Source organism: Diabrotica undecimpunctata, chromosome 1, assembly GCF_040954645.1.
Source record: "Diabrotica undecimpunctata isolate CICGRU chromosome 1, icDiaUnde3, whole genome shotgun sequence".
Taxonomy (NCBI): Eukaryota; Metazoa; Arthropoda; class Insecta; order Coleoptera; family Chrysomelidae; genus Diabrotica; species Diabrotica undecimpunctata.
This window is the reverse complement of record NC_092803.1, coordinates 202,636,376-202,652,149: the sequence shown is the minus strand read 5'-3', so window position 1 is coordinate 202,652,149 and position 15,774 is coordinate 202,636,376. Positions and strand designations below refer to the sequence as shown.

Sequence of the window (15,774 nt, the reverse complement as noted above, 5' to 3'; positions counted from 1 at the left end):
TCTAGGATAATTCTGGGCATATAGAAGCGGATGGGCGCTACATTTTGGAGTTTTTAAAATCAATTTTAGCAGTCTCATCTCAAATCAATGACAAGTCTCATTTATTCATATTTTCTACTTTTTAAAAGGGTTTTAATTTCTTTTACTCTAATATAAGACACCCGTAACTAAAAAACCCATTGTTATGTTTTTTAGAAAGATGAATACCAAAAACTTGGACCGGAATTTGAAAATAGATTTGAAAACAGATTTGGAGGTGATGATAACAAAGTTACCGTCAAAGATATCTCTTTGCCTTCTTTAGGAGAAATAACTGATTTAGGGAGGGATGAAAATTTCTCTTTATTTATTCCTAAACACAGAAAACTTGCTGGACAACTAATTAAAATATTCATGGGTAAGCTTAATGATCATTTTTTCTACAAAAGAACTTGTTTTACATCAAATTTAGTATATTTTAATATATTTTTGTTTTAACTAGCTTGTGAAGAGTGTAGTTTATTTTGTAGTGCATCCTAAGTAATGTGCAATCTTATCTACACTGTATAATTTATTAACAGGCAGGTTGCACAATGTTTTGTAATTAACTGTATTTGTTATTTTAGGAATGAAAGATCCTGACGACTTAATGGCGGTGGCAGTATACGCTCGAGAACGTGTCAACCCTGTTCTTTTCAACTATGCATTTTCCGTGGCTTTGTTGCACCGGTCTGATACTCGAGATTTAGATTTACCATCTGTACTGTTTTCTTTCCCCGACAGATACATGGATAGTAAAGTATTTACAAGAATGAGAGAAGTTGCTAACGTTGTTCCAGAGCCTCAAAGGGTAGGAAATCAATTATTATACTTTATCAATATTTAAAAGTCCAACTTTAGTTTATTAAGGACTTTAATTAATTACACTATATTCACACTCTCTGGTGCTGACCCTACTAATGGAAGGTTGGGGCAGTTTTGCCCTTTTGGAAAACTACTAATTAAAAAAGATATGTAGGACTTCGTAGTCCTGCTTGCGGTTGACTGCTTCAGATCCTTCTATTTTCCAGTAATTGAGCATACGAAAACAGTATTTTTACTTTTTTCGGTTATTAGGTTTATATAGCACATTACAGACAGAACTAAGAGGGCCTTACTGCACAAGCGCCTTCTCGGGTCAGTTTATCAGCCGTCTTGTTGCTTATGGTGCCCTTTATGCCCTTAAGGTGCCGGGCTTTCGCTGCATTAGAAAGACGGATTGTACGTTTTAATTTATTATATGACTTATTATTATATAGTTCACTCAGGACGGGTCGCTACTACATTATAAACTGTGTCAGCGATGTCAGCGAATTCAATTCTTTCTAATAAACTTTTTTCGGTTTAAGGTTGATCTGCATCCCCCAAAAGGCAAACTACATATTCAAAATATTTGACAAAATTTGAGAAGTTATATGTAATCACTAAAAGTATTTTGACAAATCTTCAGCAAACTTCATGTGTTCGTTTTCGAAAAACACAAAAACTACTTTTATTCAAGTATAAACCGGGGAAATCAAAATACAATTTTGTTAATTTTCTTATAAGAAATACTTATAAATTTTTTGAAAGTTTTTGAATGTACAGTTTTGCTAAAATAGGAACAAGTAATATGTTAATAGAAAACAATTGACTGATTTTTGAAACTTTTTTAAAACATTTGTTTTGTCCTAATAACAATATAGAACTTAAATTTTTATAGACTCCGATTTTAATACCTATGGATTATACAGCATCTGATTTGGAAGACGAGCATCGTTTAGCATACTTCAGAGAAGATATTGGAATCAATCTTCATCACTGGCACTGGCATTTAGTCTATCCATTCGAGGGACCAATGGAAGTTGTCAATAAGAATCGCAGAGGGGAACTGTTTTACTACATGCATCAACAAATTATGGCAAGGTGAGTATTCCCACTTGAACTTAATATGTCGTAGATGAACTAAATTATAAAACGTAATGATTTAAACAATGCTTAAAGTACACAATCAGTTCTTTTTCTTCTTCTTCTTTAGGTTCCTTCTCCTATCGGAGGTTGGAAATCATTATCGCTATATAATAATAATATAATAATAATAATAATAATACTTTATTTCCTTTTTGACAAATACAATTTGTATAGGATCAGTCACAGTTTAGAAAACAAAATAAGTAAATATAAATGTAAATCTAAAATTACGCTAAACCTAACATTACAAGACAAACACAAATAGAAAATGTAAAATTACTGGTATATACTTAAAATAATGTCAACTACTAAAATATTCATCAACAGAATAAAACGTATTCTGCAATAAAAAATCTTTTAAAGTTAATTTAAATATTTTCATATTCTTACATTTTTTTATTGGCTCGGGTAACTTATTATATATTCTTTGACCTATTATTGCAGGTGAGTAAAAATGCATATTTCCTTTAGAAAAAGGCACATGTAATTTTTGATTCTGCCTTGTATTTATATTGTGAATTTGACTATTAGTTTTAAATTTCTCAAGATTTGAATTAATAAAAACACAAACTTCAAAAATATATAAACACGGCACAGTTAAAAGTTTATATCTAGTAAAGTAACTCTTACAGCTAGTGATTCGAGAAATACCAGCAATACAACGGACTATTCTCTTTTGAGACAGAAAGACTTCACCGAATTTACAAGACCTACCCCAAAATACTATGCCATACCGCAAACGAGACTCCACCTGAGCATAATACAGCATAATTAGCTGTTTTTCACTTAGTATATCTTTGAGGTTTCGAAGTAGGTAGCATGATGAGTTTATTTTGGAAATAATATCATCACATTGCCCAGTTGAGACATTCATCAACATACAAACCCAAAAACTTTAGGCAATGAACTTTTTCAATTTGTTTAGAATATATTGATAGTTCGATATCTAACAGATGTTTCTGTCTATTGTGGAAATGAATAGCATGCGTTTTATCCGCATTAAGATGTAAGTAATTCGAGGAAAACCAATTACTAAGATCACACAAAAGTTCGTTACATTTATTTTCAAGAGATATATGTGATTTATCTGATATAAGTATTGAAGTATCATCTGCATAAAGTGTAAACTTTACAGCAGAATTTATTGAGACAATATCATTTAAGTAAATAAGAAATAATATTGGGCCAATTACAGAACCTTGTGGAACACCCATATGAATGTAAATGTAATCTGATTTGCAAATATTTACTGATTGTTGGGATACATCTGTTAAGGAGACATACTGACGACGTTCTGATAGGTAGGATTCTATCCATTTTAGAGAGAGATCTTTTATTCCAATATTTTCTAACTTATTAATGAGTAACGTATGATCGACACAGTCAAATGCCCTACTGAGATCACAAAAAATCCCGACAGGGCATTCATCCGCATCAATATAGTTAGTTAAAGTCTCATAAAATGAATGAACTGCTGTATTTGTAGACTTACCTGCCTGAAAGCCATACTGATATTTACTAACAATACCTTTCTACAATAAATAAGAGTTTAATCTGTTAAGATAACAGTATTCGAATATTTTTGAAAACACTGAAGGGACAGTTATTGGGCGATAATTACTAATATTCTTTGGATCACCTTTCTTATGTACAGGAACGACTTTTCCCACCTTTAGATAATCCGGGAAAATACCATTGCAAAAAGACAAGTTTATTAGAAATGTTAACGGTGATAATATGAATGGAATTACTTTTTTTAATAAAAATTGTGCAATATCCAATAAAGCTTCTTGAAATCACTTCACTCTAGACGTTGAATAAGAGTGGTGAAAGTATGCACCCTTGTCGAACTCCTCTAAGTATACTTACTTCCTCTGTCAGTTCTCCTTCGACTCTTATTCTTGCTTTTCGATTTTGATACAGATTCGATATAATTTGTAGATCTCTACTATCTATGTTTTTGGTCTTAAGAATACTTAAAAGCTTTTCTTGTTGAACTCTTGTCTTTGGCACTAGATCATGAGACATCTGTATCAAATTCTGTCCTTTTATTAAATTTCACAAAGCAATCCTGCGTTTTTTCTAAAGCAATCTACTTATGAAAACATTTGTTTGCCGGTATGCATTTGCCATCATATCACCAAGTAATTCTTATTCTGATGATGAAAGGGTTGCTGGTGTGAGCACATAACATTCCCTAAAATTCATGAATATTAGGGAAATAAGTCTTCCACTCGCAATCTGTTATAGGTGTTATTAAAGTTGAAGAAGAATGGGCTATCGGTTTCGCTGTGTACAAACTTTTACAGCATCTTCAGGCCCTCAAGAAACTAAGAATATCAGTACAATTCTTATCGATACATCCGTTGGAAGATGATAATGTTATAATTGTTATAAATATTTGTAAGTTGTTCTTCTTCTTCTTCCTTTGCCCTATCCGTTTCGGACGTTGGCTATTAACAAGGCTATTTTGACTTTGTTTACGGCACCTCTGAACAGTTCGGTCGATGTTAGTCCGAACCATTGTCGCACGTTATGCATCCATGAGTGTCGTCTTCTTCCCGGTCCCCTCCTACTGTCGATTCTTCCTTGGACTATTAACTGTAGCAGCCGGTACTTAGTATGCCTTATGACATGTCCGAAGTACTCAAGCTTCCGTTTCTTTACGGTGAAGATTATTTCTTTGCTTTTGCCTATTCTCTGCATTAGTTCCACGTTAGTGATGTGGTCTGTCCAGGATATCCGAAGAATACGGCGATATATCCACAGCTCAAAGGATTATAGTTTCTTCAGGGTGGCTTCCGTTGTGGTCCATGCCTCTGCTCCATAGAACAAGACCGGGAAGACATAACACTTGACCAGTCTTAATTTTAGTTCGATTGAGATTTTGCTTGTGAACCACTTTTACATATTGTTGAACGCGTTTCGCGCTTTTTCAATTGGTAATCTTATTTCTGTTGACTGGTCCCATTTTGTGTTGACTGTGGTTCCAAGGTATGTGTATGTCTCCACTTGTTCTATTTTTCGGTTGTTCTTACATAACTTTATTTCACTAACATTCATCAATGTTAGGTGTTATTCTTTATTTATTATTTTCTACACTATAATAGATTCACCCTACGTATGCTGTGAGGGTTTGTTCCACACCATCCCTGTGTCCATCTTTAGCTCTCGTTTGCTTAGTTCCGTTACTGTAGACTTTTTTGGTTAAAGTCACACTGAGAGTGCAGTACGGTTAAGATAGGTATATGTATTTGCCAGATTTCACGCCATATGCTTGGCAGCAAACAGGTATAAGTAGTGGTCACGTACAGAACCGCCCAAATATCTGTACAGGCTGTATTACGACTAAAAAATTGTATGCTTTATTAAACTACAAATGTATTTTAAATTACTTTTTTTGATAGCTATACAGGGTGGGACCTCCTGGAACTGCATCGATCGATTTTTGAAAAACTATATTTAAAAAAAAATCTATAGGTAATAGAATTCGTGTCTCCTATATCCAAGTTCAATTGCTTTTTAAGTAATTGACGTTTGAAAAGTGACAGTTTTTACATTTTGGACAGTTGTGAAATCCAAACGGTTTGCACATTTCTATTAAAACTTTTCATAAGCTATCGAAAAGCTTTCCAACAGAAAAATACAAAAAATACTCGATTCCTGTGCACCCAGTGCAATATCCAAGAAGCTTGTACCCTGATTGAACTGATAAATACATTTCATTGGTTATAGAATAATCAAAGTCACAGATATTCAGTTATCTAATATCGCCCTCTACATCTGAGATGTCAGATTCGCTTTGGTTACTCTCCCCTGTGTTCGCGTGTATAATTAACTAGTCAGTCATTTCTCAACAACATGAGCGACATAATTGCTTGAATTTTGCTTTGTTACGCGTGCTATCAACTGGGGCACCTCTTCGTTTTTAAAAGTTGTACTTATCACTTAACTTAGTTCCCACCATTTCTATAAGATTTAGTTCGCAATGATATGGAGGAAGCTTTAAAATAGAAACATTATGTTATGTAACATATTTATCAAGGTCATACTTATCATCTTCTTCTTCAAGTGCCATCTTCGTTCCGAAGGTTGGCGATCATCAGGGCTATACGTATTTTCGAAACTGCTGACCGAAACAATTCGTTGTTGCTACAGCTATACCATTCCCGTAGATTCTTTATCCAGGAGTTTCGTCTTCTTCCTATGGACCTTTTTCCTGCTATTTTCCCTTGCATAATTATTCGAAGCAGTTCATATCTTTCGCCTCTTGTAATGTGTCCCAAGTATTGCAGTTTTAGTTTTTTGATCGTAAATATGTATATAAGTATACTTATCATATTGATCTTTAAAATCACGCGCTGCTTCTAATAGCTCGGATATCAAATAGCTTCTTCTTCTTCCCGTGCCATATAAGAATCATCAACGTTGGCGTTCACCATTGCGAAGGCTTCTCGATCTTCTGCAATATGGAATAATCAAATAGCACTAATCGAAAAAAATGTCTCTTTCCACTAGTCATTCCTTAATTGGAGCTTTATTCCAGAAATTGTTAAAAAATCTCTCTTTACGGGAGTAATGCAATGCATTGTCCATTAAAATAACAAACCTGTTACCATTATTTGCGAAATTAACATTATACACATTAACTTAAATTGTAAATGTGAAATATATGTAAATTCTGTGCCTTAGTTGTAGTTTTTATTTATTGTTATGTATAATTGCTTTCCAATCAAACATCTAGCTATACTAACTTTCTATTTTTATATAGATATAATTTTGAACGTCTTTCCAATGGAATGAAACGAGTGGAAAGATTTACCAATTTTAATGACCCCATTCCCGAGGGATATTTTCCGAAGCTAGACAGTTTGGTCGCAAACCGAAGTTATCCTGCTAGAGTGCCGAATATGCGTTGGCAAAATTTACGACGAGAAGTTGACCAGATTTATGTCGATATAGACGAGATGAAGCGTTGGAGGGATAGACTATTCGATGCCATTCATTCTGGATTCGCCAGAGATGTAAGTTTCTTTTCTACTCGTATAAGATTAAGAATTCCATAATGGAATTGTGTAGGGTATAATCTGATACCAAAGAATATAGACGCATATAGAAGAATAGTTCAAATGGGCGATTTGGTTACGGTTACTATACTTCAAAACAATTCTTAAGAGGGCGACTGTATAAACTCAAACCGTGGCCGTCGACATAAAACCATCATGAAAGATATAGTTACGGGGAAGTGGGAAAAGAGTATGAACGGAGCTATTTATTTCACTTATGCATCCACGCTTAATCAAATTTCGACTCCATTGATTTGCAAACTGCCTTTTTTTGTTTTTTTACACAATAAAACCTTTATTTTTAATATATTAAATTGTTAAAGATTTAATTTTAAAACTTTAGATTTTTTTTTAAAGTTATGAAATTTACAATATTCAACATATTTATTTTTATATTACATGTAAATAAAACTTTATAACTTTGAATTAAAAATAGGTTTGTTCCAACACTACGAAAAACCTTCACGTAACTTTTTATTATACCGTTTTTCTGCCCAAAAATTTACGAAACGTTTTGAAAAATTTAGCCTCTTTAGATGGAACCTGATGGTTTCTTTATTAAGCTCTTTCTAGGGGACGCGAGTGAGGGCTAACACTTCAGTCGATAATTTTTTTGTGTACTCGTTAACACAGTTCACACACAGGGTCCCTTCACCAAAAGATGTTTTATGGAATTGCAGAAGTCCATTTTGACCACCGATAGGAACCTCATTAAGTGCTTGCTCCAGTTTGTTAATGACCAAATTTGCTTGAGCCCGATCTAGTTGAGTATCGGGATGGTGTCTGTGTGCTGCCACCATTCTGAATACCTTAGAGCTCCTTGGTTTCTTATCAACTTTGTTACGAGGGGGTTGATGACATTCTCCCGAAGTTTCTTTTTATCCTAGGGTGTTGCTGATTTGGTTTACTTGGGATTTGCTATGGTCCATGTCTCAGCAGCCATTGAAACAACTTTAAATTTTTTGATCTTTCTCTCTTGGTGATTTACTTTTAATTAATTTTATTTATAGTTTATAAGAAGCGACTTTAATTATTTTATTTGTAGATTTGTACATATTTAATTTAAAAGTTTGAATCATAATATTATTTCTAAAAATATTCATTTATTAAAAGTTAAAATAATATTTTATTTTCTTGAAAAATTTTTATAAAACACAAAAAATTAATGCTATTCTACGACCACGCGCCATCTAGATATAAAAATATCTAAAGTTGCATTTGTTGCCCCACTCTTTTTTATTTTAGACGCAGTAATAGCGCTGACATGACCGCTCCCTAGTGGTATAAATAAGGAACTAAAATCATGATCAACTTCTGATTGTTTAGTGTATAACCTTTGCCGACGCTAAAAAATAACAGTGAAAGATTCTTCTATATGCGTCATATTCTTTGCTGATACTGAAGTGTATTTTTTGGTTGCTGCAAAATAGGGACTAAAAAGAGTTAATCACAGAAGATTAAAATATGTGCCAGAAGTTGTGATTTAATCTGCTAAATACCTTAAACAACATAAATTTCATATAGGGAGTGAACAAAACTATATAAAATAACTAAACACAATTTTTTTACGACCTATATATTATTTATCATTATTATATTTTGGTAAATATGCAAAATGCATATTTTATGCAAATATCTAAGGATTTTACATATTTATGTATGTTTCTATTGATAGTATGCATATTTTCTAAAAAAATGCATATTTTATGTATATTTTCTAAAAAAATGTATATTTAATGCATACTGTTGGGTAAATTAGTGCATATTTACGTGCATATTTTTCACTTTTTTTGCATATTTGCCTAGGTCTAATTATTATCATATATTATTTGGTTAATTAAAATAAATATATCTTACAATGTTTATTATATTATATATCTTTATTATACTTAATTTTCAGGAGAATCGCAAGCCAGTCGAATTAACCGAATACGAAGGAATCGACATTTTGGGTAACATGGTAGAATCTAGCATTCTCTCCCCAGATCGAGACTATTACGGTGATTTGCATAATATGGGTCATACTATGGCTTCCTACGTTCATGATCCTGATCACAGACATTTAGTAAGTTATTAAATATTGTTGATTTAAACTATTCGACAACGCTTTTCTGCCTTTATTCTAGTTCTTGCCAAATTTACCAAAACAATTTGAAGGTTAGAATAACTGTCACCTCGGGGGAACAAATAAAGGTCTAACCACCTTCTGTTGTCTCCGGGTGCTCTGTAGAGGGCTTCGAATATACTGTCGAGAGCTTCCCTACTTAAGTCCATTTTCGGGTTATGGACTTGGAAAATATTTATCTTCGGTGTCTTGCCTTGAAAAAGGCAAGATATTTCTTATATGACAATTTCTTCGTCGAAATAAAACACCAAATTAAGTTGAAACAATTCTCAGCCACAGAGTATGGTAAATAAATGCAGGAAGCAGAACCCCGAGAGCACTAAGCTCTCGGAGAGCCCGTGAGGGACTGACCTGAAAATCGCCAATATTTATATGCGCTGTCCGAGCGATAAATAGGGATTTCCAGGTCAAGAGCCAATGGGAAAATTCGAGGCGGGGCGATGCGCATCGAAATGCGTACTAGTCCACAGACTATGGCATTCGATGACATAACACGGTTGACTATCATCATTATTAACATCATAATCATTACATAGCCTGTTGCTATATTCTTCCATCAGTTGTCTCCAGTACCTACTCCAGATCTTGTGCCGTAAATCCAGTCTATTATTTGAATATACTAGATTTACGCGGTAAGAATTTTTGTAACGTCATTGCTATTTTACTATTGAGACTATGGGTCATACGTTTTCGGTCACGAATTTTGCGAACTATCTGTTGCGGTATCTGTTTAAAAGAACAATTTTTTGGTGTGAAGCATTTATAATCACAGTTTTTTTCCATAAATCGCTTCAAAATATCACTAAAAATGATAATTTCACTATGAGTTATAAAATGTGGGCTTTAACTTTTTAATAAACAAAATATGAATAAAATTAAAAAAATTTGATATGTTTCCTTTTTTTTGCATATATCTAAAGAACTACTAGTTTTAGATTAATTTTGTACAGCATCTTCTTCTTAAAGTGCCCTCTCCTCAATGGAGGTTGGCTACTACAATTTTAAACTCTTCTCTATCTTCAGCTGTTCTTATTAGCTGTTCAAAATTTAGCCCTGTCCATTGTCGGATGTTTCTGAGCCACGATAGTCTTTTCTTTCCTAGGCCTCTCTTTCCCTCTATTTTTCCTTTCACTATAAGTTGGGCATATTGGTACTTATTATTTCTCAGTATGTGGCCTAGGTATGATGGTCTAACTTTTACTGTGTTAAAAAGTTCTCTTTTGGAGAAAAAAATGGAGATGGGCAGGACATGTTGCAAGAATGAAAGACAACAGTTGGACAAAAAAATTGCTTGAGTGGAGACCACGGGCTGACAAGCGAAGCCGAGGAAGACCCCCAACGCGATGGACCGACGATCTCAAAAGAATCGTGACCAATTGGATAGCAGAGGCGCAGAACAGAAGCAGATGGAAAAGTCTAGAGGAGGCCTATGTTCAACAATGGACAACTCAGGGCTGATTGATGATGCGAAAAAAGCATCAAAAAAGCATGCAAAAAAAGAATTTTTTAAATTCTTTTCATTTTTTCTTTAATAAAAACTTAAGACAACCTTTTACAACTCACAACTAGGTAAATTATCATTTTTGTTGATATTTTGGAGTGATTTATGCAAAAAAGCGATTATATGCTTTACACCCAACTCAAAACAGATACCGCGTGGACTATTGTGATTTTAGTTTATTAGAGAAACTTCTTGTATTTTCTAATACTCAGTTTCTGTTCGTCATCGTTCTCTTCTGTTTTTATATGTGATATATTTTAATTGTCATACATTGTTATTGTAGGAGTCATTTGCTGTAATAGGAGACTCTTCAACTGCTATGCGAGATCCATTTTTCTACCGCTGGCATGCGTACATGGATGACATATTCCAAAATCTAAAGGACAGATTGCCTCGCTACACAGTCGATCAAGTAAGTATTCTAATTATATGTAGTTTTATTATTTACTCCTTCACAATAATAATTACAACAATAAAACACATACAATGAGGTATTTAAATTATATAATGAAAGAAGAAAAAAATTGCCAGCCAGACAGTTTGCTTCTTTCATTATATTAAAGGTCAGAACAAAAGGGCAGCGTCTTGTAGCTTATAATTCAGAGTTTATGCAACATAATGCGAGGAAAATGGAGATTTGTTCATCAAATATATTAGAAGCAAACCAATTTGAGGCCATGTTATCTCACATCAAAAGTCTGTTGATATACAGGGTGAGTCATGAGGAACTTTACATACTTCTACCATATGTAGAGTCCCTCAGGGAGCATATCATGTGGCCACTAAAAAATGTCAACTCCTCTTCTTTATTAATTAACAGGGTGATTTGTGTAATTGACCATTTATTTCATTTTACTGTAGTGTTTATACGGCTCATTTGATTTTTTTAATTTTCGCATGATACAGTGCACTACTATCAAGCATTCGACTGGTATTAGCTAAACTAAAAAATTCCAGGACTGGCTTTGGAAAAATTAATTTAGGGATTCGTATTAAATATTACACCCTGTATATATTTTTTTTAAAATGCAATAAGTGATTTTCAAACTACATAAATAGCCAATGAAAACGACATATGCGACAATGTTGTCGCACTAAATTTTTAGTGAACGATCAAATCTTACCAAAAATAGAACAACCATAATGAAGTATCAAATTATAAGGTAATTAATTTAAACAAATTTCGTGAATTATTTATCCCGTCTCTGGTAAATTGGGCTTCATCTGTAAATAGTGTCCTGTATAGCGTTGGTCGATTATTATTAATCCATCTACAAAATTCCAACCTATCGATCTCATCTCCAGCACGTAGTCGCTGAACCATTTGAATGTGATATGGGTATAGATTATTTTTTTGTAAGACTCTACTTACTTTTGATTGAGTAACATTGAGTTCTCGACTTACTTGTCTAGTGCTTATTGTAGGGTTCATAGTAACGGCGTCCATAATGTCATCTTCCTGCGCTTCATCTACATGTCGCTCTGTTGTTCCACTAGGAAAAGTGCCATTTTCTCGCAAATAATTAAAAACTGACCCAAATGTTGGATGACTGGGAGTTCGACGATTAGGAAATCTCCTGCGATATTCTCTACTAGCAGCCCTACCATTCCCATTACAGAATCCATAAACAAATATTATGTCTGCATATTCTGTGGTCGAAAACTGATGTGGCATTTTGAACGAAAGTAACAAAAGCTCTACCAAAACTAACACAATGTACTTAACGTAGATATGACAGAAGAAATATGTATTCTTGTACACATAAATAACAATTGATAATGATAATAATGACAATGGGTATAAAATATCAAGAAACGTCAAACGGTCAACGCCAACCTTCATTTTAAACTTTTTTAGATTTCTTTTTATTTAGTACAGTTGATGCAATGTATTATTATTTGACATAAAATTTTAATCATTTACAATCAACAAAAACTAACACATACAAGAGGTTTGACTTTTTAATCAATTTAATTTATTATTTATCGAAAATAATGCCCCAATACGATCTATGTGTAAAAATTTAAAATTAAAAAACAATTGATTCTATCGTAGAGATAATACAAAGTGACAGTAAAGATGTTAATTTTCTACGTATTAGATTATGTTGTAGGAACTCATTTTAATTAAAATGTTTGAAATTTATAACATTTGTTTAAATTAATACCTTATAATTTGATACTTCATTATGGTTGTTCTATTTTTGGTAAGATTTGATCGTTCACTAAAAATTTAATAAAAGTGCGACAACATTGTCGCATATGTCGTTTTCATTGGCTATTTATGTAGTTTGAAAATCACTTATTGCATTTTAAAAAATATATATACAGGGTGTAATATTTAATACGAATCCCTAAATTAATTTTTCCAAAGCCAGTCCTGGAATTTTTTAGTTTAGCTAATACCAGTCGAATGCTTGATAGTAGTGTACTGTATCATGCAAAAATTTAAAAAATCAAATGAGCCGTATAAACACTACAGTAAAATGAAATAAATGGTCAATTACACAAATCATCCTGTTAATTAATAAAGAAGAGGAGTTGACATTTTTTAGTGGCCACATGATATGCTCCCTGAGGGACTCTATATATGGTAGAAGTATGTAAAGTTCCTCATGACTCACCCTGTATAGTCAAAATGTGGGGGTAGACGCACCAAGATAACTAAACTTCAACGCAACTTATTTTAATGACAGTTTTTAGGACTCATTCATGATAACGTACAACGGAAAACAAATTAAAATTAAAAAGGTGTGCCTTTTATATCAGATCTGAGCGTTAGTGCCTTGTTTAAGCTTGCGCTTTTTCAAGGAGGGGCTGCTCCTTTTTTTTGCGGGAGCTTTTGAGGGAGGCGAGTAACGTTAGTTATGAGTGAGTGTTTTTGGAGTAGTATGCAGCTATAGAACGGGGGCTTTGTTGGTGGTGATGAAGAAAAGGAGCACTATGAGAAAGCATATAGACTAACCAACCAAGCCATGAGCAGAAGATATCTCCGGTGTTACCAGCCATACTACGAACGGCTCTAAATTAGCGTTTTTGGAATGTAGTTAGTTTACTTGCGATATTTGAGATAGGTAACTTCAAGGATGTCGTAATACCCACTAGGAAGTCCATTACCAACAAAGTGTAAAAGCTTGGCTTGAGCGAATGGAACTTTTGTTTGGGGGATCCTGGTGAGTATGTACTCTCAGCGGTGGCAAGGAGTCCTTAGAGTTTGCTTAGCTCTGTTGTTGGAGCCAGCTATTGTGCAGAAGACGTATCTTTTGCTGAGAGATCGGACTCTGTCCTTTATTGGTGGTATATTCGCAATTTGGTGAATTGGTGCTGACGGATAATCTGCACATTTTCTCATACACTTTCTGAGGATTTTCCTTTCTGTTTCCATAATGGCGTTGGTTTGGCGAGGATTTAGTGACGCGTAAACACATGACAATCTCTGTGTCAATTTGGTCGATTGCTGACAGGTTACCTAACTCAGGGAAGTTACGATAGGTGTTTTTGGAATAGTTCCCAATTAGCTTTACGATAATCTTGCCTCTAGGTAGCAATGATGGTTTGTGGAGAGAGTTTAAGTCAGTTTTAACTAGTAGTGACAAATGATCAAAGGTTATTGAATCGCCATGTGTTCATGTGTTCATTCTATTAAATTGCTGTATTGTGCATCGGTCTGACCAATTCATAGCATGGTCACCTTATTTTACTACTCATAACAATATTGAAAAGGTCCCCCATAAACGTCTTCATTTATTTGTCGTTTAGGGCAATTTATTTTGGCCAAACCCTTAATAATAGGTTTGATTTCATGGCCGTACTTCAGCAATTGGAATATATGTTCTTACTAGGAACATCAGATCTGAAACTTTGTTTAATGTTGGTACTCATTGAACAAGCAATGCTTTTCATGCCTCTCTGTCAAGTATATTCAAGTTCTCTAATAAAGTTTGGTTTGGAGCTTGGAGAGCTATCTTTACAGACCAATATAAAATCGTAGTTTGGAGTTTGGAGTTTTAAGGCATTTTATACTTTAAATACAATAAAAAAAATTCATTTTTGTCCACTAGTCCTGAAGCCTTGCCAAATAAAAATAAACAGGAGATTAATTAATTAATCCAGTAAATCTGTAGCTAAGCTAACAGTGTAATGTTGAGGAAAAACAAAAATTTATTCCTGCTTTAGGAAAACTAAATTAATAAATTAAAAAACCATCTTTTGTAAATTAATTAAGATATGTTTATTTTAATGACCATTTTTGTTTATAGTTGAATTTTGCTAACGTTACCGTCCAAGACGTTCAAGTCCAAACACAGGGTGCCCCTGTTAATACACTTCAAACATACTGGCAACAATCCGATTTGGATCTCTCAAGAGGCTTGGACTTCCAACCGCGCGGAGCTGTTCTTGTAAGATTTACACATTTACAACACCGACCATTCACCTACAAAATAACTGTCAACAATGCCACCAACCGTCCAACTGTTGGGACTTGTCGAATCTTCATGGCTCCTAGGTTTGACGAAAGAAGGAACCCATGGCTTTTCAGAAATCAAAAGAATATGTTTATCGAGTTGGATAAATTTAGAGTCAATCGTAAGTATGATAAAATACAATTATTATTATTGTTGTTATTGAAATGCTGTAAAAGATCTTTTTAAATTTTAGTAAAACCTGGAAGTAACGCAATATCCAGAGACTCAAGCCTATCTTCAGTGACCATTCCGTTTGAGAGAACTTACCGAAACTTGAATACCAGTAGACCAAGTGGAGGAGATGCTTTGGCTAGATTCAATCTTTGTGGATGTGGGTGGCCCGAAAATATGTTGATACCGAAAGGAAATGATCGCTTTGAAGCGGAATTGTTTGTTATGGTTTCGGACTATGCTAACGATAGAGTAAGTAATAAAAAAGCCCTTAAAAAATGTATGATGTAATAATTAATATAATTATAGAGCTGTCAATCATAAGATCAAAATTAAAACATAAAGAATAGTATGTGATTGGCACCAGGCAAGTATATAAATGGAATAGTCATAAAGTTACAGAAGAACAGTTGCAAATAGTAACCATATTCTTGGCAACTGCGATACGAAGCCAAAGACTTAAAACAAATATGACTT

At 33.7% G+C, this 15,774-nt stretch overlaps 1 protein-coding gene across 1 annotated transcript in view; it reads left to right on the top strand.

The window, feature by feature from the left end:
• Positions 1 to 15,774, top strand: part of LOC140437111 (uncharacterized) — a 106,156-nt gene that overhangs the window by 50,238 nt on the left and 40,144 nt on the right. The window contains exons 14-21 of the mRNA XM_072526439.1: positions 196 to 397; positions 606 to 829; positions 1,721 to 1,923; positions 6,740 to 6,992; positions 8,935 to 9,099; positions 10,944 to 11,072; positions 14,920 to 15,247; positions 15,320 to 15,549. Of these exons, the coding sequence (XP_072382540.1) occupies positions 196 to 397; positions 606 to 829; positions 1,721 to 1,923; positions 6,740 to 6,992; positions 8,935 to 9,099; positions 10,944 to 11,072; positions 14,920 to 15,247; positions 15,320 to 15,549 (1,734 nt within the window). The remainder of the gene's footprint in view (positions 1 to 195; positions 398 to 605; positions 830 to 1,720; positions 1,924 to 6,739; positions 6,993 to 8,934; positions 9,100 to 10,943; positions 11,073 to 14,919; positions 15,248 to 15,319; positions 15,550 to 15,774) is intronic.